This window comes from Thermobia domestica, chromosome 18 (genome assembly GCF_964235325.1).
Source record: "Thermobia domestica chromosome 18, izTheDome1.hap1.1, whole genome shotgun sequence".
Classification (NCBI taxonomy): domain Eukaryota; kingdom Metazoa; phylum Arthropoda; class Insecta; order Zygentoma; family Lepismatidae; genus Thermobia; species Thermobia domestica.
Genome location: NC_137471.1, coordinates 172781894 through 172807236, shown reverse-complemented (window position 1 = coordinate 172807236; position 25343 = coordinate 172781894). Strand labels below are relative to the sequence as shown.

The window sequence follows — 25343 nt, the reverse complement described above, 5'->3', positions numbered from 1 at the left end:
AGCATAATGTTTCACCAACAAGAATAAAAATTTTAATTCCACAGTTTGGAGGTCTTTTAGGCATATAAATACGAAATCCACATCTTCCCCGGAAACCGACAAGTGTCTCACCCAAAGTTGCTAACATACCAAATAAGAAAACTGATGTTGCAGTTGTTTACAAATAATTCAAAAAAAAGTCACGAATTGGGGCTAATCTGGGGCTGAAGGTTATATCTGATTATGTTATTCATTAGCATCTTGCACTTTTTCATCCATCATATCCTGCACAGTAATCACTTTCTGCTCAGTTTGGCTTATCAGTTTCCCATCATCACATAGAGATGACCCTACGCAAAAGACACATTCATTTTTCTGATTAACAATACACATGTTTTAACTTGTGCTTCGCACCTCTCCTCATTCTCCGTCCTCGTTACCCCTTTACTCATTTTTTATTTCCTCTAATTGTATTGTATTTATATTGAATCAATCTGTCTATATTAAGTTGTGTTATATATGTTTACTTTCATTATAATGCTAAGGATCAAAGTTCCATACGCCCATTTTTCTTTTTCTTTTTGATTTTTTGTTAGTTTTTATACCGTATAATTGTAAAATTTCGATAGAGCACAGATCTCCACTTACACTTTGTAAATTAATTCTTTTCCATCACTCACGTTACAGAGGGCGTAACCTTCTCATAGGTTGCTAGCCACTTTGGTTTGCCGGTAAAACGTAGTGCATTCACACACTTTCTCAGCTGGCGCGCATGTAGTGAGGCGTAGCTGCCAAGTCTAGACTCTATTTATTGCACTCATGTGGGCGCACAGTGATGCTAATTCATTAACAGGCGACAGGTTGCAAGAAATTGAGAGTTTTCACGAGCGTACTGGCTGGAGTACACAAGTAGTATAATTTTTGATCATCATTATGATCATTTTCACTCTTATCCTGTTCTCATCTCATAGTTTTGGATACTGTTTCAGTTCGGTTATTAGACCGCATATGATAATTGACGATGGAAAGTCTTTCATACATCCTTTGAAGATAAAATTGCCGGGGTGGCTCAGTTGTAAAGCGTTCACCTCTGATGCATGGGGTCTCGGGTCCAAACCCTGCTCCCGCCAAGTTAACTTTGTGGTGGACAAACACCGTGTGCTTGGGTTTCCTCGGAGTTCTCCAGTTTCCTCCCACTTTCTTCATTACACAATTTCATTCATGCTCAGCATACACTGAACCAAGTTCCCAGAGTTCCCGTTCTCCGATCAGTGGCAACCACCAAGCATCATCAACGAGTTCACCACCATTTAAGAAGCATACAAATGCACATAGCATCTTGAGCTCCGACTCTGACTTCAACCAGCTTATCCTCCTCTGCAGCCTGTCTACAGTTGGCTAGAGCAAAACTACAATCCAATGTACTTTAGTTCGAAGGTTTTACTTCTCTAACTTCTCCAGTATCGGCAACGCAAAGATATTTCGCAAATGGTAGAAACAAAACAATGAATTCATCATTAAATCACAGTCGGCTAACTTCGCAAAATAATTCGTGACAATCCAGTTTCGAAATGTTCAGGAAAACTGAAACTTTAACTTCTCTCACCAACATCCGACACCAGCAACCTCAGCCACATACCATGTCAATAGTATTACGAGGGGTCCCTCTATCTATAACACTTGATATATAGGCTGAACTTCCTGAAGTGGGATACACCTTTAATAATGCATCCGTATTCGGAACAATCAGGGACCAACGTACATAGTTCGAATTCTGAGAACATCACAGGATACTATCAACGACCTTTTGCATAAACAAATCTTAATTTTCAAGAAGAGACGCCGATTTGAACAATCCTGCTCATTACGACCAATTCCTCTCCCAGGCAGTGTTGACACAGTCCTAGCTCTGGAACGGGCTGAAAAATAGTAGCAAATTGGAACAAAAAGGGCTGAATTAATTACTTTATACCAGTGTGATACATGGCTCTATAACACGAAACTAAATGAGGTAAAGTTCTAGAAGACCCCCCTTTTCCAAGAGTACAAATCAATAAACCTCTTTTTAAAAATTAATTTTCAAAGGCATCCAAGGAGCTCCTTCGTGGCTAAGCGGTAAGCGTACGCGCCTTTTACGTGGGAGACCTGGGTTCGATTCCCGGCGGGAGCTCATATGGTTCGAATTCCACGTTAATCAGTAGGTCCATGTCTCATATAGCCTCGCTGCTGAACGGGACGTTAAACTCAAAGTCAACTCAAAGACATCCAAAACGTAGGGCCCCGAAAAACCGTGGAAGTAAATGAAACTTTTCTCACATGTAGGAAATATAACAGAGGCCGCAAATTAAAAGGGAAAACGCAGTGTCGGATCTACCTAGGTAGAAGGTAAAAACGGGGGCCAGGCAGAACTCAGGCTATGATAAGTAGTTATATGATGAGTTTACTATAAACTTTCAAAAATATATATGTAATAGATTAAATTATTTTTGTCACCTAAAAAAGTGGAGGCTAGGCCCCCGGCATCAGGCTAGATCCGCCACTGGTAAAACGGTTATCTTCGGTATGTATTGTAAGAAGATCAAACCCGCCTTTATTTCAAAGTGAAATAAACCAAAGCGGCATTCTGGTCATATATGAAAAATATATATATATAAAACGAGGAACAAATTTATCATCTCCGAGTTCGTGTGTAAACAGTACGTTAATATAAAATAATAAAGTATATTTATCCACCGTATTCTCGCTTATGTTAAGACCGAAGGAGGATAATAGACTGTAAGGAGAATATAAGGTAAGTAAACTGACATAATGTAAAACCGGTTCAGGGTCCTAGAACCTTCCCTGAAAGACATCACAACACATTATTAATCATTTTAAGTCACAATGGTATGAGTAACGTGAGCTGTAGGAAAAGTCTTACTGACACTTTTGAAAATGTGACAAGTACTTGTTAAATGGTGCTGAATTGAGTAGAATTGTACCAACTTTTTCACAAAAAGGGCTGAAAATGCCAGCGTGGTACCAACAGGCCGATGAATGAAAACGGGTTGAATTTGATACAATTGTACCAAGTGTGGCAACACTGCTCTCAGGTAAACGCTGTCAAGAAAACAAAGTACATCCTACTAACAGATACAACCTATGAACCTGTTATCCTACAAAGAGGTGCACACTTTTCCTTTTCCTATGAAAACTGTCCGAATCTGCAACAAGTCCCAATCTGCAAAACTTGGTATCAATTCCCGCCTCCGAGATAGAGCTACAATTGCAAGTCTCGGCTTGCTCCAGAAGAATTCAGGCCGAAACTTGTAGTACCACTATTGACTCATTATGTTCAAAATCGAAAAGGTGAGACGTGCGTGCACTTTCATGTATCTCCACCCGAAAAAATTATTGAACTTCATAGTGATCATGTATCTAGTTATTTGACTATGACTTTTATTTCTATTTCTCAACATTCTCTTGTACTTACCTCATAAACTCATATTTTAACAACTATTACACGAGGAACAAGTTGACACATTACTTATCAGTAAAACGCATCTCACTCCCAAACTTAATTGCAAATTTACCGGCTATCAACTCATTCCACACGATATGAAGCTTCCGGCTCGATGCGCCACTAGCGGCGTTACAATACTATTTTATTCTTACACATGTAATATTTTCCATAAGTAGAAGCTTTGCTTTATATATACTTAAACACAAACAAAATATTTGCTGAGCAAAACAGTATATTCACATAAAAATATTACATACATATTACAGTTTCGCCAACTAACATTTTGGCTTCATCAGACACTATGAGATACATGAGAAACGTGCAGTCTTATATACACACAAGAGCTGAGATATCTTGCTTCTGATTGGCTCCTGGCAGCAGCCAATCCACTTCAAGTATTCTAATTCGTATTTACCTATACCGAGGCTTCCTATCTGTTGTAAATTACACACACACATCAAAAGGACGATCTTAGCACAAATAATCTAAACTAACAATTAATTGGCATAAATAATTAAATAATATTATAAATATATATAAATACACATAAATAAATAAATATATAAATAAACAGATAAACATACAATTACTCATACGCTTAAAAAGGCGACACACAGAGTATATACTAGTGGTAGGCACAGAAACCGGTTTTTCGGTTTCCGGTTCCCAAAGAAAACCTAAACCGGTTTTTAAAATTTTCAAAAAACCGGTTTCGGTTTCCCAAAAAAAACGGTATCGGTTTTCTTCATTTCCGGCTTGGTTTTCTCCAAAACCGGTTCTTGTATTCTTCAAAAACCGGTACGGTTTTTCTACTGAAACCGATTTCGGTTTTCTTCAAAGTCGGTTCAGTTTTTCTTCAAAACCTGTATCAGTTTTTTCAAAAATGGTTCCATTTCTGACCAGAATATTTTTCGTTGTTCTCCGGAGCCCATTTCCTTTCCACAGACAATTTTATGTGTTTTCCAGAACAGTTTTGAGTTTTAGTTTTTACTAAAACCATTGCGATGTTTACCGAATCCAGTATTGGTTCCTTGAGAATCTATATATGTCTTAGATCTTCAAATCGGCTTAGTTTTCAATCAAAATTGGCTTCCGTTTTCATCAAGAACTACCTTTGAGCTTCTACCTTAATCCAGTTTGAACTTTCATCAAAACCCAGTTGGGATTTTTGTTATAACGGTACTTTATTATTAATATTATTATTATTAATATTATTATTATTATTATTATTATTATTATTATTATTATTATTATTATTATATGTTACGCTTAACAACATTTTTTTTCTTCGATTCAATATTCACTCTTCTGTAAATCTCTAGTTGTTTCAAATACAATTACCTTCCTTATTATCAATAGATTTTCAGAACCTGGATTTATTTTAATTAGACTAGCTTAACCTGCACTCTCTACACAGCGCATCATTCACATATGAGCATGGATCTCCTTGTCATTCCTCACAACATCTGTACATGTCCCCTTATAGACACAAATAAAAGACGTCTTGATAAAAATCGGCAAGGGGTACCACAAAGGAGAGATTTTTTCAATATCTCGCACCGTTTGCAAGATTGAGCCTACTTCTGGTTGGAATTTCTAATTCATATATGATCAGTGCTTTCTTTCTTCTTGCATGCAGTATGTAATAAGCAAATATATTACCTACACAATTTATTACAATGCCACTGATATATGGTGTTCACTAGCAAAACATTCTAAATATTAAAGATTCTCCATCACTCGAGAAATAGTTTTCTTCGATTTTCATTATCAATTGGTCATTAAATGAAATGAAATCAAATCTTTAAATTTTACGTCCCACGCTTATGCCGGTTAGGCTAAAGGAGACGGTGATAATGAGAGATGAGTGAAATTGTGGAATGAAGAAAGTGGGAGGAAACGGGAGAACCCCGAGAAAACCCACGAGCACGTTGTTTGTCCACCACAAAGTCCACACGGCGCGAGCTGGGATCGAACCAAGGACCTCAAGCACCGGAGGTGAACGCTCTACCACTGAGCCACCGCGCCTCCTGGTCATGAAACAAACGCCTGAGAAATATACAACCACTGTATACAAACATGTTGTGTTGGAGTGTATAATTTATAGAATGTGTTATTTTTTAAAATGTCAACACTTCCAGTGTACCCTAAAAAATGTATTAAAGAAATAATGGCCATGCTTTTTAAATATTCAATTGGAACTGGGCCAATCTACACAAAATTTGGAATCGACCAGCAAGACTGGCACGATTCTAGCACTTGTGGTTTTCGAGATCTCATTGTCAAAAGGATTGGAGACAAACATATAAACTTTTCTTTGCACACAAACATATAAACCTAGCATTTTAATATATAGATATTTCTAGTCTCAAGTGATCAATTTAATGGGGAGAATACTGAAATGAAACACTATGCCCTGTATGATAGAGTTGCGTAATATTATGTAGTAGATAGAAGAAATGGTAATACTAGTACAAAGATTGCTTGATTAATGTCTTCACGAATAAAGACAGACGGAGGCATTCCTTTGGAGGCTCATCAACCGCCTTTTCAAAAATTACTGTGTATTGTTTCTTTGAAACAGCTCTTTCTTAGTACCGTCGTTGAATTAATCTACTATAGCGAATTTTTTGGCTTGTTTGAGAGCTGGATACCAAAAGTCCGGATAACTATTTACCAGTAAGAAATTGAAATGTATGTAGGCCTATTGGTGTTCATTTCCTGCACTCAGAGTACAAAATTATTGTGTAAATCAATCTTTTCAAGCGCTTTGAGCCCTCATTCACTAGCGGTTTTCGAGCTTGACACAACGTAATATTTGCGTTTAGTTTGCCGTAATGAAAATAAGCATTAATAAATAGCTTTTTCAGTTTTGTATTGTGCTGATGTACGCACATTTTGCTTTGCATGAACACAAATCGCTACCACGCAGTGGTCTCATGCAGTGACACACATCACAAATGGAGTGTTATGTCGAAGCTTCAGATTCTTAAGGATGATCCTATTTCGTTCCTGTACATTTAATGGAGAAATTTTGTCTTCTTTACAGGTCAAGTTGCTATGATCAAAAATACAAGAATTTTAAACCATCTAAAATGTTCTAATTTGGGAGTCATAAAAAGGGGTAAAAGTGGATCTGAAAAGGTAGGAGGACGGTAGGTAGCAGCATGACGTCACGCTTGTTCCCCCTTCCTATATTTCTCCATTGCATTTTTTTTAGGAACTGGGCGATGCCTACATATTTTTTCGAAGTCGGGACGGAGTCCCCCCGCGTTTAGAATCTATACCCTAAGTTGCCGTTTATATATATATATATATATATATATATATATATATATATATATATATATATATATATATATATCAACGCACGAAATATTGATTTAGCCTCTCATCGTCAAACAGTTTTGAACAATGGAATAACAAGGCTCCCTCTGCGCGGTATGTTCTTCCTCATATAGGTATTATTTTCTCCCTTAGTGTGATTCTAGGAAAGTGAAGTGCATTTGATTTTAAAAATAAGAAAATTAAAAAAATTAAATAAGTAAAATAAAAATATTAGGTTCATTGTAGTTCTAAACTGGCTATGATATGCTATACCACCAGTTACAGTATCAGATTTAATTTCTTGGGGACACAATCGAAGGCTGGATCCATTTTACTTGAGGGGGGTTATACTGAAAAGGTTAATTTCACATTATTTGCGCAATATTAATATATACTACCAGTCTGGGGTGCAGGTATAGCCTACGGGTAGCGCCCGCCTCCTTGGCCCCCTTTGGCAATGTTACTTGTACCAGATTTGATTAACAACTCCAGGTACGGAAAGTTCTATTAATATTTTATTTTGTTTAAAAGATGTTAGCTTAAAACTAAAATATTGTTGTATTAAAAGATGTTTCGATGTGCACAATAGCTAACATTGTTAAAATATACTGGTAATCAAATGTACGAAAATGTCATTTTCTGTAATATATAAAACAAAATGCTAAAGAACGTTTTTGATAACGTATAACGTCCTCAAATGTACTTTATTCTAATTTGAACGTTTTGGAACCTAAAAGTCTTAAGCCTATAATGTGTCGAGCTTTTGATAGTAAACATTTGCAGGTGCATATAGTGCAACGATTGTCAAGGTCAACTGTGCAAACGCACTGAGCAAGCATTTAATATTCATTTCAGTGACCTGCAAGATAAGGGTGAAAGCAGCAATTAAGGTGAAGCAAATCACAATATGTCACGAAGTGAAGTGTGGAAATACTTTGAACGTGCCAAGACTAGAGAAGAAGCTTAATGCTTCTTGTGTAAAAAAGTACTTAGATGCAAAGGAGGATCGACAAGTGCTTTATTATCGCACTTGAGGACTAAACACATGTCTTGTATTAACAAAGTGATTGCACGGAACACTCAATCAGAAGATGATGACGATCCTGGAATCTCTGGTTCTACAAAACACATCACGTTAAGGTAGGAAGATTTAAACACTTTTCTATCTTATGTAATTTGATTCAAGGGATAGATACCGTCGTATGTTTTATCATGTAATATTTCATTTAATATTTAACTTTCGTTATTTTGGACATCCGCTTGGTCTAGTGGCTAACAAGCTTGCCTACGGCACGCGTGGATTCGGTTCCCGGTGGGATACAGTTGAACGGAAAAAGTGGTTCAGATTTCATTATAATCAGTAAGTCCAAGTCTCCTTTAGTCATCATGGCATAACCGTGGGGCGGTAAATTGAAACAAACCAAAACTTTCGTTATTTTATTTTACCTTAAAAGTGGCTTTAAGGGATAGTGTTATGTACAGTAAGGGCAATGTTTAAATTCGTAATATTTCCTTTTTCGAATTCTAACGAGGTTCTTGTAACTTGGACCACGTTCTAAGACTTTTGTTAGTAGAAACATCGTCTTTAGTTTTAGTTAGTTTAATCGTATGTCATTATACTCAACGTTTAATAAAATATCCCAGGATTTCTTCAATTTCTTTGGGGTGACTCTTGCCCTCGCCCTGTACCACATCGAGTTGTGTATTAATGGAAACTACGGCTAAAAATAATAAACATTCTTTTTCCCCCAACTTCGATCCGACATTTCGTTCTCAAGTTATTTATTTATTTTTTTATTTTATTAATTTTTTTTTACATCTTCCGACAGATTTTTCGCTGGTCATAGTACCGAAAGGAAGTATTTGTACACCCAGGTTGGTCTATACTTTTTGTCTTATCTTGGTGTCAGCAATCTGCTCCCAAACGCTGTCAGTGTTGTTTTGAAACACTGTATATTTCTATCCTGTATATTTCTATCCTTTTTCTGATTAGCTTCTGTCTGCTAAGCACCTTCCAGTTTTCCCAAAACAAACCAAAAGTGAACTACATCCACTTCATCGTCCCCCTCCCCTATGCTTTCTTGTTGTATAGTACTTATTAAATATTTATATTGTAGTTGACAGAAATTGAAAATATTGATTAAAATATCTGGTTAAAATGCTAGTAGAGGAACTCTCTCTTTAGTGCAGAAATTCCCTCCTTGTGTCTTACCGCCATTTTAGGCGAGAAGGGATTAGGCAAGATGTGAATTCCCATCTCACCTAAAATAGCTGACATTCTTCTCTTGGAGATATCAGTGACTGATAAATCGTTAGGCGAGATGGAATGGAATCTCCTTTTTTATGGAAGATATTTTTCCTTCTCTGATAACTTACCACAAGGATGCTGGTGACCAGAACGGCATCCAGTTTCCCACCACCCTAATTTCAAGACAGCGGAAGTCCGAACAAATCTCCTGAGGCAAATTTGTCAAAACAACTGTTGCATGCATACCCAATTAGTGGCTTGATGAGTCAAATAGTAATACACTAAAACAAGTTTCAATGCTTATATTCATAATTTCTTTGCTTTTGTCTTTAAAATAAGTTTATATTTAATTTGTTCATAGAATTACATTGTGATTTTGCTTAAACATAATATTGTGTCATTTTCTTTTTCAACAGTACCTTTGTGGAAGCTTCCTATTCGGATAGTTCTGAAGATTCTCCTGGAGAATCAGGCTGTGTTGAGGCCACAAATATGTCAGAAGATACTACTGTGAAAGTTTCCTGTGAAACTGTCACCAATGACGAAACGCGTGATGATGTAATTAGAGTTCCTCAAACACAATAAAAAGCGAACGAATGAACGAAGATCAATAGTAAATTATCTTAAAAATAGCCGGCCGTGCACACCAGAACATGAAGAACAGATTGCGTAAAGGATTGCAAACACGATAGTAACAGATCTACTCCCAGGAAAGGGTTTCGGGAGTTAATGTCCTTTCTTGAACCAAATTATAGCGTACCGTCTAGGCGGACACTATGGAGACGCTTGGAGCTTTTTTATTCTGAACTGAAAGAGCAAGTACAACAGAGGCTACAAAAAGCAGAAGTAGTTATTTTACGACAGATATATGGACGACTCGAGCAACAGATTCTTACATTACAGTGACATGTCATGCTCTGTATACGAACTTCTGTACAGAAGATTTTGTTCTCAAGACAATTGAACTAGAAGAACGACATACAGCTGCAAATGTAGCTAATGCTATTAAACTGTGTATGGAGGAATGGTGCATCAAAGACAAAGTAGTTGCATTAGTTCACAACAATGCATCGAATATGATTAATGCTGGACGTTTGTTGCCGGTTTACAATGTATCATGTTTGGCACATACATTGCAGCGATCCATACTGACCAGTTTAGAGAAAAGCGAGGTAACAAATATAATTTCAATCTGTAGCAAAGTGGTAGGGCACTTCAAACATAGCACCACTGCTTCAGTCGCGCTTGAAAAGAAACAAGAAATTCTGAAGTTACCAAAGCATCGCCTTATTCAATATACAAAGACTCGCTGGAACAGTGTATATTGGATGATCGAACGGTTGCTGGAACAAAGAGAAGCAATAAATGCAGTGTTCTCTGATAGAAATGTCACTAAACCTATGGATGCAAGGAATTTACAATGAACTGAAGACAAATGGCAAATCATGGAAGATATTGTTCGAGTACTGAAGCCACTGCAAATGGCTACAACAGTTATGTGTGATCAAAAGTGTTCCATTTCTTTTGCTTTACCATTAGGCTATGGTCTTATTTCTAACCACCTGAAGGAATGTCCTTCAGATTCTGAAATTGTTAAGAACTTGAAATCTTCAATATCAGTTGACTTAGGAAAGCGTCTTCTGCTCGATGCATTATCCGATTCTGAATCATCAGATTTTTTGTCAAATAGTGTTCTGAAATGTTACCTCTTAGCAACATTCTTGGACCCAAAGTACAAATCATTACCATTTCTGAATTTTAAAATACAAACAAAGATCCATAGATTGGTTCATGATGTGCTCGTAGAATCTGAAGGATCAGAAAATGATTTATCACAGCAATCGTCCGGTGGGTCATCAGCATTAGACTATTTGCTTGGAATATTTCCATCGTGTTCAAAAAGTCCTAATGTAACAGATGAGCTTACTCTTTATAAATCAGATCAGTGTCTTTCGCAAAGTGGCAACAGCCTTGAATGGTGGAAACTTAACGAACATCGGCTTCAAAAATTAGCATGTCTTGCTAAAAGAAATTCATGGTGATCTAGACTTCTCCCTGAAAATGCAGATATATTAATATTTTTGAACAAAAATCTAAAAACTGTCGTTTGCAAACCGCAATAGGTTGGCACAAGTTTTACTGGTGAATTAAATTTTAAATAAAAAACGCTTAAAATGCAATATGCAAACATGATTTCACAATCAAACTCAACTCGTAAAATTTATGTTTAGTGAAAGTGATAGTTTTTCTTAAGCTATATCAATCAATACCATTTTAAGTTTCCTTTCGGCACATTTTTTTATGTTTCTTTTCTTGTTTTGAATTGATAGAATTCACTAGTGTTTATCTAATGAAAGTCGTTGTACTTATTGTTTATTTTATGTAGGTTTAGTTACTGGCGTAAGTAAAGTATTCAATTTTAGGTGAATGAATATAATTATTGATATCTTTGTTTAGTTTTTGATAACATTCTATTATTTTCCAATTGAATGTTACCGAACATTTTTGAACTTGCTTCATTAAAAGAAAACTACAACTGTCCGTTAACTTATAACTTTCGCAAAATATGGAAATTTGAAGCATGTAGTTTGATTGATGCTACTTAAGCAGTGTCGCAGATCGAGAAATTTCGTCGATTTCTGCATTGAATTTTAAGTTGACATGGGAAAAGTATGTATAAAATACAGAATGAATACGGTAAATTTCATAAAGTACAAATTAAACCCGTAATAAATAATAATATCCATTCATAACGTTTTCTTATTTCAATTAACTGTTTCTATCGCTTTCAATCTCAATGAATCAATGCATATACATACAGTTTGTATTTGTTTTTGTTTGACTAGTATTGGCGGATGGCAAATGCTTCACCTGCAGATAAGTTTAGGGAGCTTATATATCAAACTTTGGTTTAAGCTCAGGGTGAGAACTGCAGCATCTTTTTTTTTCGCTGCGTAAGTAAACGGAAGTGTAGTCCTTGGTTCTATTGATGTATGTGATGCATGTGAAATATTTGCATAGGGCTTTATTATTTCGCCGCATATACGGTATGTTAGTGGATAATGAAGTAAGATAAGAGTAATATTAGTAATGTTACATTGTTATTGAAACTTGTAACAGAGGAGAGGCGCTTTTGCTATTTTTGATCTAATGTCGTTAAGAAGAATAAAGGTATGACATATCCATGAATCTGTGAGATGTCTTTCAGTTTTCTCTTTTGGTGAATTTTGGCAAGTTTATGTTATTTATACATTATTTCAAATAATGACATTCCCAGGCTTGTAATCATAAATTTGCATGCAAACAAAAACATTTGTATATGTAAAGAAGCAGTTCTTGTTTTCATTATCAGTGCATTTTTAGAACAAAACCTCAGTTGTCTAAAAGTGACTTTCAGAGCTTCATATTGTATCTTCGTGAGTGACTGTAAAATTTATTAAGAAATCTGGTTGCTGGACACTACTTGTGTATAATTATCAATTTCTTGTAGTGTATTTTTTTCTGTGTTAAGTATTTTTGAAAATAAAATAACTAATTACATAGCACAGCATTAATATTTAGAAAGAAACTTTTTCATAAAATGAAATACCAACTTCATTTCTTTGTAATGAAGAAACTTGATTTATTTCGAGTTCTAGAAACTTGATGTATTTGGAGTTCACAAATTTTGTCAATGTCAACGAGTGAGAGGTTCTTTTATCTTGCTTTGATTCTAGATGTAGAAAGTTTGAATTGAAGTATATATCTATTACGTATGTATCTTCCTAATAAACTTCTAAAGTGTACCAACAGTATATATAAATATTTAAAAACAAAATAATACAACTCTTGTATCTTTCAACACAAAACTCCACAATTTGCAGACAAATAAAACCGGTTTTGAAGCTTCTAAATAGTTTTGTAATTTATTTCGTACTTTCTTTCTACTTGTTTAAGAGCATGTAGGTTAAGAGATAATATGAGCAGCAAATTTAAACGCATAAAGAAGTATGAAGGTACTAGCAAATGGCTCCACGACACCACGTATGGAGGATATCTTAGCGAACCATTCTGACTTTTTTTAATCCATTCTACGTAGCTAAAATCAAAGAACGCTGAAATACGTATTTGTTTGTTGTAAATGAGAGGTTCAAATTACATGTGTGTAACCTCAAAAGTTTACCTCACATTTAGCGATACTCACCGTATTTTTTATAATTTTATTTATTTGTTTTTTGGTGAGGTTTAACTGGATTGTTGACGGAGCTTGCACAATACAATATTTTATGTTTTTGTTTGCAAATAAACCTACATCTGTTTTATTTTCTGGTTATAATCACCATAATTTGCATCGCTGGTTTCTTGAGCAATGAAGAATTTGTATTTTCCATTGAACCGATGTTCTACGTAGTAGGACTTTGCTAGTAGTAGCTTGTAATTCCCATCTAAGCGCTTCACATCGTTTGGACTTAACAGTACAAATTCTCAAGACTGCGCTTCGTTCAGTTTGACGAGCTGTCGTGATTGTCTAGTCAAGTTTTCGGCTTTTACTAGAACATCTAAACGATTGGGTTTATTTATCTTTACAAGCAATTCAAAAGGGGGGGAATAGAGTTCGATCCCAAGACCTTTGGCATGCAGTACAACTGCGTTTACCACTCGATCATCTGTCTTGTGTGATAAGCAGCCTCTTATTAGGCTTTTATATTTAAAATATCAACTTGGTCCAAATTTGATTATCCGTAGTTCGCTAATGGTATATTTCCACAAGGCGAGTATAGGCTCCTTCTTAAGGTCTTAGTAAATACTATGGAAAAATATAATAAAAACTCAAACATCGTGTTTTTTTAAAGAAAAAAAAAACAAGTAAATTTTTGCATATTTGCGTACTTTTCCCGTAGAAGATAATGTTTATTCCAAATTCAATTTTCGCGCCTCTATGTGCCCATTACCCATAGTAATATATACAGAATTCGCGACGACAAGAGATTTTGATCTGAATAATAACACGTATTCCCTGCTTTTAATCGACATTTAATTTATTCGTGAGTATGGTTTTCGTCTGTTAATATTGATCCCAGATATTTGAAAGTATTCACTTTATCAAAAGTATTATTCCATATTTTTACGCATCCTTAAGTTGCAGTATTACGATCCTGACGAACTTCCATGTATTTAGTTTTCTCTGCATTTACTTCTAATCCTATGACCCTGTAAGCGTTTAATAAGACCTCTCCATTTCCTTCTACTGTTTTTATCATCCCCAATTAAATTTACATCATCATACGCCATAACCTGGTGAATCCCATTTAACTCTAGGCCCTGGTTGCTATCTTGCAAAGTTGAATAATAATGGCGACAACGCATCTCCTTGTTTCAGGCCATTCTCGACGTGAAAGCTCGTGGATATAAATTTTCCTACCCGGACTTTACTTTGTTATTCATTTAAACATACCTTAATTAATCTAATTAGTTTCTTCGGTATTTCAAATTATGTAAGAATGTCGTACAATGCTTCTCTTCTAACCGGGTCGTAAGTCTTTCTAAAATCAATATAGAAATGATGTACCGGAATATATACAGTGAGCTTATGTCCGGTTAACTTTTGTCCGCTTTTGCATTAATATAGGTGAACTTATGCTCGGTGAGGTTATGTCCGCGACCCGCCACTACATGCAAGAAGAGCATAAGGATGGAAAACTTGCTAACTTAGTTTCAAATATCCATATGTTAATTATAAAAGATCACTTTGGAAGAACTGGGAAATAACGAAACAACCCCTCCCCCCTCAAATCAGCCTTCCAGATAGTGGTGTGCAACGAACAAGCGCAAATGTGTCGCCTGGGGCAGAATTCAAGAAATAGGGGTCTCCTTAGGAGAAAGCGAACTTTTCTGTATGTACAGCTTCCGACTTGCCAGACGAACAACAAACACAGTCCCAAAACTCTAGTATTAGTGATCATCTCATAGGTGACTTTCCCTCCTCTCCCTCCATTTATTCAGTGAGTGAAATCTCCTCGTAGTGTTGATAGAACAACAGCGGAAGGCAAGAATTCATCCCTCTCCCAGCACTCAACCATGCATCAGTCTTCGGCAACAAATTTCCCAGGAAAATCGATGTACTTGCCAAAATGAAACATCCCATTCCAGTAGAAATGTTGATGACAAACAATGCAAGCAATGCAAAGAATTTGCGGAAACAAGTAAAGGGAGTGGTCATGGTATTGAGGTATATATATATATATATATATATATATATATATATATATATATATATATATATATATATAGGGAGAGAGAGAGAGAGATAGAGAGAGAGAGAGAAGTCTATTTACATCAGCAGTGAATTTTGTTTGGAGAGAGGCTTAAGGAACGGGTAAAAATATTTGTGTTGTAAGTGTAATGCGAAAAAATAATCACAATTTTTTTTCGGGAGGGGGTTGAATCCGATAACCACTCCTAAATACGCTACTGTACATGAGTCAACTGTTCCCATATTATCTAGCAGCAACGAAACAAATTTTGAGTAAAAGCAATTTTAATAGCTATCAATATTCGAGACGATACCGATTTTCCGAGACTGACCTAAGTCTCGTCTCGATTTATAGAGGTTTATCTCGGTCTCTGTCTCGTCTCGGTATATAAAAGTCTTGGTCTCGGTAACATCACTACTTTATTTGCCATAGCATCTGCAAAGCGAATATAATTAAATTTCCTGCCTACTAGCTACTAGAAAATGTCATCTTTGGTGAAATACTTTTTTGGTGTTTCTTCTAAATATACAGGGTGTTTCAAAACAACATCGATAACATTTGGGAGGTGATTCCTGACACAAAGATGAGACGAAAAGTATAGATCAACCTGGGTGCACAGATGCTTCCTTTCGGAGTTATAGGCTACCGAAAACATGAAAAAATGAACTTTAAAGGTCCATAGGTCCTAAACTATGGGACGTACGGTTGTCGGGTCAAGACTTTACTTAGGCACTAATATGTGCCCTATGCAAAAATGCATGTTTCAAAATCCTAAGGTACTCAACCAATAATTTTTATAGAGAGAGTTTGGCTAGAGGCATATAAGTTCAAGTACTCACCAATTACCTCTATAAAAATTGTTGCGGAAATGCCCCAGGATTCTGAAACATGGATATTTGGATAGGCCACATATTAGTTCCTAAGTGAAGTCTTGACACGACTACAGGACGGCCCATAGTTTAGGAGCTATGGGCCTTTAAAGTTCATGTTTTCGGCAGCCTATAACTCCGAAAGGAAGCATTTGTGCACCCAGGTTGGTCTACTATTCGTCTCATCTTGATGTCAGGAGTCATCTCCCAAACGTTGTCGGTGTTGGTTTGAAAACCCTGTAGAAGTTGGTGAAAAGCAATATCTCTGTCAAACTTCCTTCCAACTGTACTTGCCTTCGTCATTTCAACTCTTAGTGTAAAGCATTCTTATATTTTTTTTTCTAGATAAATGATTTACTTGGCGGAAGCCAACTCAAACCAACATATACTGCATTTTATCTTTCTCTTTACCCGATAACTTGAAGTAACATATTCATGTAGTATGTACTGTCTAATAAATTAAATTCTCTCTCTCTCTCTCTCTCTCTCTATATATATATATATATATATATATATATATATATATATATATATATATTAATTGTATATTTATTTTAGGTAGTGCAATTAATATTCCTGATCAGTGAACTGAAGGCTTAAGCTAGCATACATAACGTCTATCTGTAGCCGCGGGTTGGATTCTACTCGTAGTAATACTGATTTCAAACCTCATGCCATTTTGAGGCATGGTTTTTTAACATAACTTGAAGAACACAGAAAAGGCTTAAAAACCAATACCTTAAAAAAACTGCTTTTGTTGTAAACGGATCCGGTTTACGGAGAACAACGAAACTCCACTCTGGAGAGAAACGAAACTGGGTTTGAAGAAACTTGAGACCAGTTTCGCTTAAATCCGAACCGTTTTTTTAGAAATCCGAACCGCTTTTGGGGAAAAAACCGTACCGATGTTTGGAAAAAACCGAAACAGATTCCTAAAAAACGAACCGGTTTTGTAGAAAACCGAAGCCGGTTTCGGTGAAAAGCCGTAATGTCGGTTTTTCGGATTTCGGTTTTTTAGAAACCGGTTTCCGGTTTTTATTAAAACCGGTTTTGCCTATCTCTATAATATACTCGTATACTATACAACCACATATATATCTATATATAAATATATATACTATAACATATATACATATACACACACACGTATATAGAAATAACTAATATGGACTAATAAATACATAAACACGTGTAAGACAATCAATATATATACCACAATATAATAGATATGTGTATTCATATCTTATACTTTAAGCTTTTTCAAAAACCTATTCCACTGTTGGTCGATGATCAGTCCTGAGTTCCAGTTCATAGCTTTATTACCCTCAATTTCTATAAACTGTGCCTCCTTCCATTTCCTAACTATGCCTCTTTCTTCCTGGCCTAAAATTTTTACTTCATTTTAATTAACTGAATGTCTCGTGTCCCTTACGTGTTTGTAGACCGCATTTTTGTACCTTTCTAGCCTAACGTCATCCTTATGTTGTCTTATACGCTCTCTTAGTCTCTTTCCAGCTTCCCCAATATAACACATATCACACTCACCGCACTGAATTTTAAAAATCAAGCCTTTTTTCTCCATCATTACCCCTTGTTCTTCTTCTGTCTTCTTCCTTCTTTTTTCCCTTATTACATCCAGAAGCCTCTTGCTCCCTTTTCTATAAGTTGAGATGCCCCCATCTTCTTAAGCATTCTTTTAATGATTTCTGTTTCTTCTCCCAAACTTTCTATCCCCCACCACATTTTTCTTCTTTCTTCTATTCCTCCTTCACTTTGCTCTCCTTCTCGGCTTATTTCTTTTTCTTAGTTTATCTTCTCCCATCTCCTTCTGTATTTTAGCCTCTTTCTATCGTATCCATTACTCTCCACCTGCTTATGGAATGACTGTATACTCTGTTCCGCCTTGTCTCTTTCACTGGTTATTTTCTTAATTCTATTCTAAATGTTAATGATGAAATTCCTGTTGGTCGAGTAATCTACATCAGTTCGGGCGTGGCAATAGTTTCCCGACGCGCAACTGTTTTGATACCATTCTGTGTATATCACTCCCCGTTCCCTCCTTATTCTCATATGCAGGAAAACTATAGCCTCTTCCTTTTCTACCTCTAGCTCCAGTTGTATGCCTTTCTCTATATCCTCAATTTCTTACAAACTTTTCCAATTGCCTTACAGTTCCTTTCCGAATCCCCAAGCAATCGTCCATATATCTAGCAAAAAATACTAATCTGTCACTTCCTTTCATCCTTTCTTTCTTCTCCCAGTCGTTCATAGTAATTTCTGCTAGCACTGGACTCAACCTGGAACCTATGCTTAGTCCTTCCTTGATTTTCAATAAATTATCACCTATAACACAATAACTGTTATTCCATATAATCTTCAGGGCCTCCTTCAGTCCTTCTCCACTCCAACCATTGATCTTTCTATCCTTCATCAATTCAGTGATGACTTTAACAACGTTGTTTCTTCTTAGACTTGGAAACATAGCCTTCACATCGACACTGAAAATGATTGTTTTAGCTTTGCTCTGTCCTACTTCCTCCAACCTTCTTCTAAATTCAACCGAGTTTTTCACACTGCTACTGTCCTGTTGCTTCCTTAACATTTCCACAACCTTCTTTAACTCCTCCTTCAATGATTCAAATATATTTCCTCGGCAATCTAATACTGGTCTCAGTTTTACCTCCTCCTTATGTACTTTTGAAAAACCTTTCATTACCGGTATCCTACCTTCTTTATTAAGACCTCTTTCAAAACCTGCTTTTGTTAGTGATACTAAAACTTTTTCTTTAATTTCCTCACACATAGATCTTTCACCTATCACCTCGTAAGTATCATCACAGATATCATTCAATGTTTCTTTGTATCATTGTTTTTCCATCACCCCATTGGCACCACCTTTGTCCACTTGTTGCACACATATGTCTTTTCGCTTCTTTATATCCTTCAACACACTGTACTCGTGTTTTGAAAGGTTCCCCTTTGGCTTCTTTATGTTCCTTTCCACAATCACCTTAGCCTTTCTCCTTATCTCATCCCTTATCTCCTTGTCCTGAACTTGAACTATGGCTTGCTCTACCGAGTATATAACCTCTTCTGCGTCCAATCTTTGTTCTTTCACTTTAAACTTATAGCCTAAACTTAACACTTTCTTCTCATCATCCGGCAACGTCACATCACCTATTACTACCACATTTTTTTCAATGTCCTCCTCCTGATTTGACTTCCACCCTAACCGCCTTCCCTTTTCCATTAATATTTTCTTCACTTTCATATTAAATTCCTCTTCCCACACTTCAAGCCTCTTCATAACTATATCCCCAGTAAATATCAACAAACTATCACTAATGTCACTTTTTAACTGGTATACACATGGTATAGCATTGACTCTCCATCTAATATTCCAGAGCATCTAATCACAACTATTTATTACAAATTTTTATGTGTCACAGTGACATTCATGTATGTTCTACCAGGTCGTCCTATTCCCCTCCCATTCCAATATATTTCTAATAATTTCCGACATTACCTGATCTCTTCCAATATTAACATCCATAGCCGCTCAGACCAAGAGAAATTGCTTTTAACAATTCTATCACTGCCTCCACTACAGGCTTGATTCACCCATTACCAAAACCAATCCGTTCCTGATCTAATACTACTCCTGACATAGTGATCACATGATCTCCCGCCCACAGATTTTTCATCTACATTCTAGATCCTCTGGAATGTAGATCGCTACTAAACTTACTAATCTCATACAATGTCAGCGACATATCCTCCTTTTACTGAAAATGAATTTAACCCTTCGAATACCAAGACTGGATCAATTTGGCCCAGATGATGTTTTATAAAGAAATACTACAATATCAAAGAGAGGTAGTGGGCTAATGTTTTAGGTATTCCTCCATTAACCATTCCGCAAGCTACGTGATTCTTTACTCCTCAAAAGTATGTAATCTGTCACATGCTTGCTTTCAAAGCGCACTGCACCAGCAAACCGCTCTGCAAGGACTGTCAGGTGTAATCAAAATACAATGTGTGACAGAATTTATTCCTAACAAAGACAGCGTATTTCTATGTATAAATTTCTAATGTTACCGTACTATAATTCAAGTATTGTTTGAAAGAATCACGAGCCACCACTGACAGTGTATACTGCGCATAAAATGTACTGTAATATAAAGAACGATCAGGTACATTGCCCTTTCCATTGTACGTTAGAAATTTTAACTCCCTGAATGAAACTTCATATATATTTTTTACAAGAGGCAGGAATGGGTCAAAATAACTCACTTTACCTAACATTGTAAGCTTGGTATTCTAAGAGTTAATCCACTCTAATCTTTACCACCAATCATTCAACTCGCAACTGAGCAGTTCATCTCTCAAACCGCATATATATCACCTCATCATCCTAAAATTCCTCCGCGATACTTTCGTCTAGTTAAACACTCACGTCAAATCTATACAGAATATGTTTGCACTGGCAACCACGAAGCTCTTTAGCATCATAGGGCCCTCCACCGAACAGTGTTTAATTATCTTAACGTATACGACAATGGATTAAAATTTGATACACAATTTCTGCCATATCATACCCTTCGCAATATTAGATGCGTTTCAACGCATTAGCTGGCAAATTTATTCAAACCTTTTATCCTCTCTTACATCACGATCAGGAATTGCACAAAGACCAAGAAGAAGCTAAAACCTTTGCTTCCTAATTATAGGAGATTTTCATACCTCTATCATTCACTTAGCATTTTAATTATCATCCTGTAGACCATTTCAACTTCAATTCACCACATATTCATCTTCAACCCAATATATCTACTCACAAAGCACTCACTACCTTCATATCTACCACGCAAATGACTAATGTCATCTATCATAAATGTTATAATGACCCTGAAATCAATAACATCTATCGACATGTAAGACAAAGTCCACCAATACTGCTCAATCTTAGAAATCATCCAAATTTCTCTTGTTTTTTTAAAATCAAGAATACCGTCCAATACAGCTCAACAGAATCTTCACCAAAATTTTAGGAAAAAAAATATCGTCAAATGACTTTATGTTCATCTTTCTCATTACCATCTTTACCACACCATCAAGCAGGCTCCCGCCCACAAATTAGCATCAACGATCAGCTTCTGCATCTCCTCAACTGCATCCATAAGCAGTATAATACCACCAAGTCATCCTGTCTGGTACTCTTTAATTTAGAGAAGGCATTTTTTGACGTGTAGCGTTAGGATTTGCTTTCAAAACTGCTACATTTTTGCCTTCTAATCGCATATATCCGTTTTGTTTACAATTTCTTGTTTGGCCACCGAACTTACGAATACATTAATCAACAGTCATATCAAACAATATTTATGCACTCAGGCATATCTAAGGCTCTTTACTTTCACCCTCTTTATATCTACTTTATGTTGTTGACATGCCTCTTCCCCCACAAACTATTGTTATATCCATACGCTGATGATACAGCTTTTCTTGCAGTTTGCCGTATTATTCACTAAGTAAACAAAGCCTTACAACAAATAATACACACGTTTGTTCTGTGGTGCAATAAACGTCAACTGAAATCCAATGCTGCTAAAACCGAAACTATAGTAATTCTGGCTCCTAAGAAGCGCTCCAGATTTCACAGTAATTCACACTTACTTCCATCGCTGTTAACGACAATCGTCTTACAATCTCCAAAACTGTTAATACTTAAGACACACCATAGATAGATACCTCAGATGGAAGACTATGTCCAGGACATCAACAAAAAGGCATATACCCTAATAGCATGTTGGTTTGCAGCAAGTCTTTCATTATATTTGATTTTAACTTGCTAGACTTTCCGTGCACTGTACACCTGCTGCAGGCTTTTTGAAAGAGTTACCCGCAAATGTCGTAATTTGATTTTCACTTGCTAGATTTTACTAGCCTCGGAGGTTTGATGGAACTTTGTAGCAAATGTATCAGTTCTAGTTTCTACCAAGAGGTGGCACAAAATCTAATCTTAGAAATCTGCCCGACAGGTCGCCATTTGTACAGGTGCTAAGTGAAGGTAGAAGTGAATAATTAAGATAATTACGTAAGTATCCAGATGTAGAGATAATTTATATTTTAAACGTGTAATGTTTGACTAAGTTGTTGAGAAAAATATACTGATTGTATTTTAGTATAGCTACAGTGAATGATGGGTTTGTAAATGGCATACAAAATTAATCAGTTTGTACAGCAGAATATGTCTTTATATGCGTAAAAACACACACGCATATCTTAATTATCTGATATGAGCCGTAATTCCTACTGTCTATTTTCAGTTGTTACTATGAACTGGACAGTCAGGACAAAAAAAAAAAAAAAAAAAAAAATTCAAAATAACTTATCACTGGTCCATCTCTATCATTCGATGTTACTATATATTGGTTAATAAAACCAATGTAAAAATATGTTTTGTAACATTGGCCGCAATGTGAATTGTGTTCGAACTGATGTTTAAATACTGTGCTACTGCAATTTCGTGCTACTGCAGTCAAGATTTGCTGTGAAGTTTACTTGCATAATACCCTTGTGTACATTGATAGTTAATTGAATACTTATGTAATTGTAGCTTTTTGATCCTGATTTCCACTCCATTAAAATTTAGAACGGGGGATAGATACCGATGGTAATTGCAAATAATGGCTCAACTTTAATTATTCTCCTCCACTATCAAACCTAGAAAAAAAAATCGAAATACATAATTCACAGAGTGTGTGCTACTGCAAGTGAAGATTTGATGTGAAGTTTACTTGTGTACGGGAGGGTTCTAGATTACTGGTCCCCCATGTAGATTAGTAGCTGGGTAGGTTTTTTTCTGTACTAAAGTTTATACATTTAACTTATACAGTAGGCTATTGCCGAGCGAGCGTCAGCGAGTGAAGGCGGGTTAGAGTCCCGCAGGGCACGTTGTTTTCTGTCTTTATTACTGCTCAATGGGAAGGGGGACCAGTAATCTAGAACCTTGCCCTTGTGTACATTGATAGTTAATTGAATACTTATGTAAATGTAGCTTTTTGATCCTGATTTCCACTCCATTAAAATCGAGAACGGGGAAAGATACCGATGATAATTGCAAATAATCGCTTAATTTTAATTATTCCCCTCCACTATCAAAAAATCGAAATACTTAATTCACAGAGTACTATTACCTTTTAGATGTATCCCTGATCTATCAAACCTACGAAAAACTTCAATAGCCTACTCAATTCACACAGTATTGCCGAGCGAACGAAGGTGGGTTAGTAGCCCCGCAACGCTCCTTGTGTTCTTGAAATTCATTACCGTGGTAGTAGTAGTAGTAGTAGTAAGAACTCGAAATTACCATTCCTTATCTCATTTCTTCTACAAATTTCGCAGATGTCTTGTCAAAATGAAGGGGAGTAGCTAAAGTTAATCCAAAATAATGGAGAAGTCTAGGAACGCCCCTCCAGTTTCACTGTGCAAAAAGCTGCGGCATTACTCGAGCAGACGGCTCTACCAAATTTTCACACATTTATTGCGTTTTCCGGTTTCTTCTTGCAGGGCATGCACTAAATGAGAAGCTAATGCATAAACCATGAACTAATTTGTGCTAGGTGGCCACTAAAAGCACGAATGCTACCTATCCGAGTCAGGGCAGGAACGCAGCAGGGGTACCGAGGGGTGCGTCCGTAGGGAGCAGGCGCGTCAGCGACGGGGGCATACGCATAAACAAGGATAGTGGAAAAATACATAAGACATCCGCAATAATTTTCATCTTCAAAAACAAATAATTGTAATAACTCTTACTTTCAAAGTGGCTTCGCTGGTTTCCCGGGTACAAATGGCCCGCTGCGAGGAGAAATTCGTTTGTTTTGCATTTTTACTTCTTTTCCACACGTCACATAGTTGATTTTACGTTTTAACACACCATGACGCTGCAAAAACTTTATAATATGACACTCTTTATCACCCAAACGACATAAGTGTATTAACCGCCTGCCCGGAACGCCGACATATATTGCCACAAAAGTGCCGAAGCCACCATTCCCCATCCTGCTTGCTCTGGGGCGAGAAGCAAGGTTCTAGAACACACTCCCTCTCCATTGAGTTGTAATAAACGTAGAAGCAACGTACCCTGCGGGGCTTCAAACGCGCTTTCACTCGCTCGGCAATAGCGCGTGTGGATTAAGTATTGATTTGTTGTACAGAAAGCAGTGAATCTGACTCAAGTGAGAGGATCAGTGTTCTAAAACCTTCCCCGAACTAAGCTAACTGAAGCTCATAATTTGTTTGGGAACGATGGATTCGCTTCCAAATTACCCGAGGTCAAACAGAAGCACAATATGATCGAGTCACCATAGGAAACCGGGAAAGGGGACATGTGTTAATTTTAGTCAAAGTTTTGAGAAAATTACCGTGCGAAATGGAGAATTTGTCGTTTGTATGCTTGAAATACGAGAAGATGTATTTGTTTCATAAGTGGTGATGGAATTACTTAGCGGAATGTTACAGCATCGTTGGATTGTGGGAAGTTTCCGAGCGGTACGTGCTAATATTTAAGAACGACACCGGGTTTGTTAAATCTAACAGATATTGAACGAGGTCCAGCAAAAGGTGAACTATTTGTATTTTCCAAAATACAGGGTAAATAATCATAGTGAGTTATTTTAGCTACAACAACTCTTATCACATCTATTTACACAGCACATTTAAATAAATAACTAATATGCTATGTATTAGCAGGGTTTCAAAAAAAACCGGGCTTTTTTGAAAAAGCCCAACCCAACTGGGCCCATATGGGTTTATCGGGTTTAATTGGGGGTTGTCAGGTTTTTTCGAAATTTTTCAATGTCTTTGGGCTAAAAGTGTTAAAGTGTAATTTATATTTCAAGATTGTCATTGTCACTACTTGCAACAATTTTCTACTCACTGCTCTTTTGAAAAAATTGCCGTCATTTTGAAATTTTACATTAGATTCCCGAGAAAATCTGTACAGCAAATTTAGCTTAACTCGTGCTTTTACTGTCGAAATTTCAACTTAAAAGACTGAAAATTGCGCTTCGTATCGTTGATACTCGCTGTTTTGAAAAAATGGCCGCCATTTTGATATTTTACGTTGGTATCTTTTTTTTTTTTTAATGTTCCGGAAATTATCCGAGTTTCCATAAAATGCAATG

At 36.4% G+C, this 25343-nt stretch overlaps 2 protein-coding genes across 4 annotated transcripts; one reads left to right on the top strand and one right to left on the bottom strand.

Annotated features, from left to right (window-relative positions):
- The first annotated feature begins 18 nt into the window (after positions 1 to 18).
- On the top strand, positions 19 to 12939 carry LOC145676188 (uncharacterized). 3 transcript variants are annotated; one of them, XM_081747099.1, is made up of 3 exons: positions 19 to 6636; positions 7664 to 7948; positions 9473 to 12939. In XM_081747099.1, exon 3 carries the CDS (start codon positions 10502 to 10504, stop codon positions 11096 to 11098), a length of 597 nt encoding a protein of 198 aa, XP_081603225.1. In that variant the 5' UTR covers positions 19 to 6636; positions 7664 to 7948; positions 9473 to 10501; the 3' UTR covers positions 11099 to 12939. The 3 variants fall into 2 exon arrangements, with proteins under 3 accessions (XP_081603225.1, XP_081603224.1, XP_081603227.1); XM_081747098.1 differs by lacking the exon at positions 19 to 6636 and having other exon boundaries at positions 6887 to 7948.
- A 5356-nt stretch (positions 12940 to 18295) lies between these two features.
- LOC145675392 (uncharacterized) lies at positions 18296 to 18961 on the bottom strand. Its single transcript, XM_081745795.1, has one exon. The coding sequence runs from the start codon at positions 18959 to 18961 to the stop codon at positions 18296 to 18298; it is 666 nt and encodes a 221-aa protein (XP_081601921.1).
- Positions 18962 to 25343: the final 6382 nt, after the last annotated feature.

Coding starts and splice junctions, on each gene's coding strand:
- LOC145675392 (XM_081745795.1), bottom strand. CDS start 18,961: ATGTGTGAGGAAATTAAAGAAAAAGTTTTAGTATCACTAACAAAAGCA.
- LOC145676188 (XM_081747099.1), top strand. CDS start 10,502: ATGGAAGATATTGTTCGAGTACTGAAGCCACTGCAAATGGCTACAACA.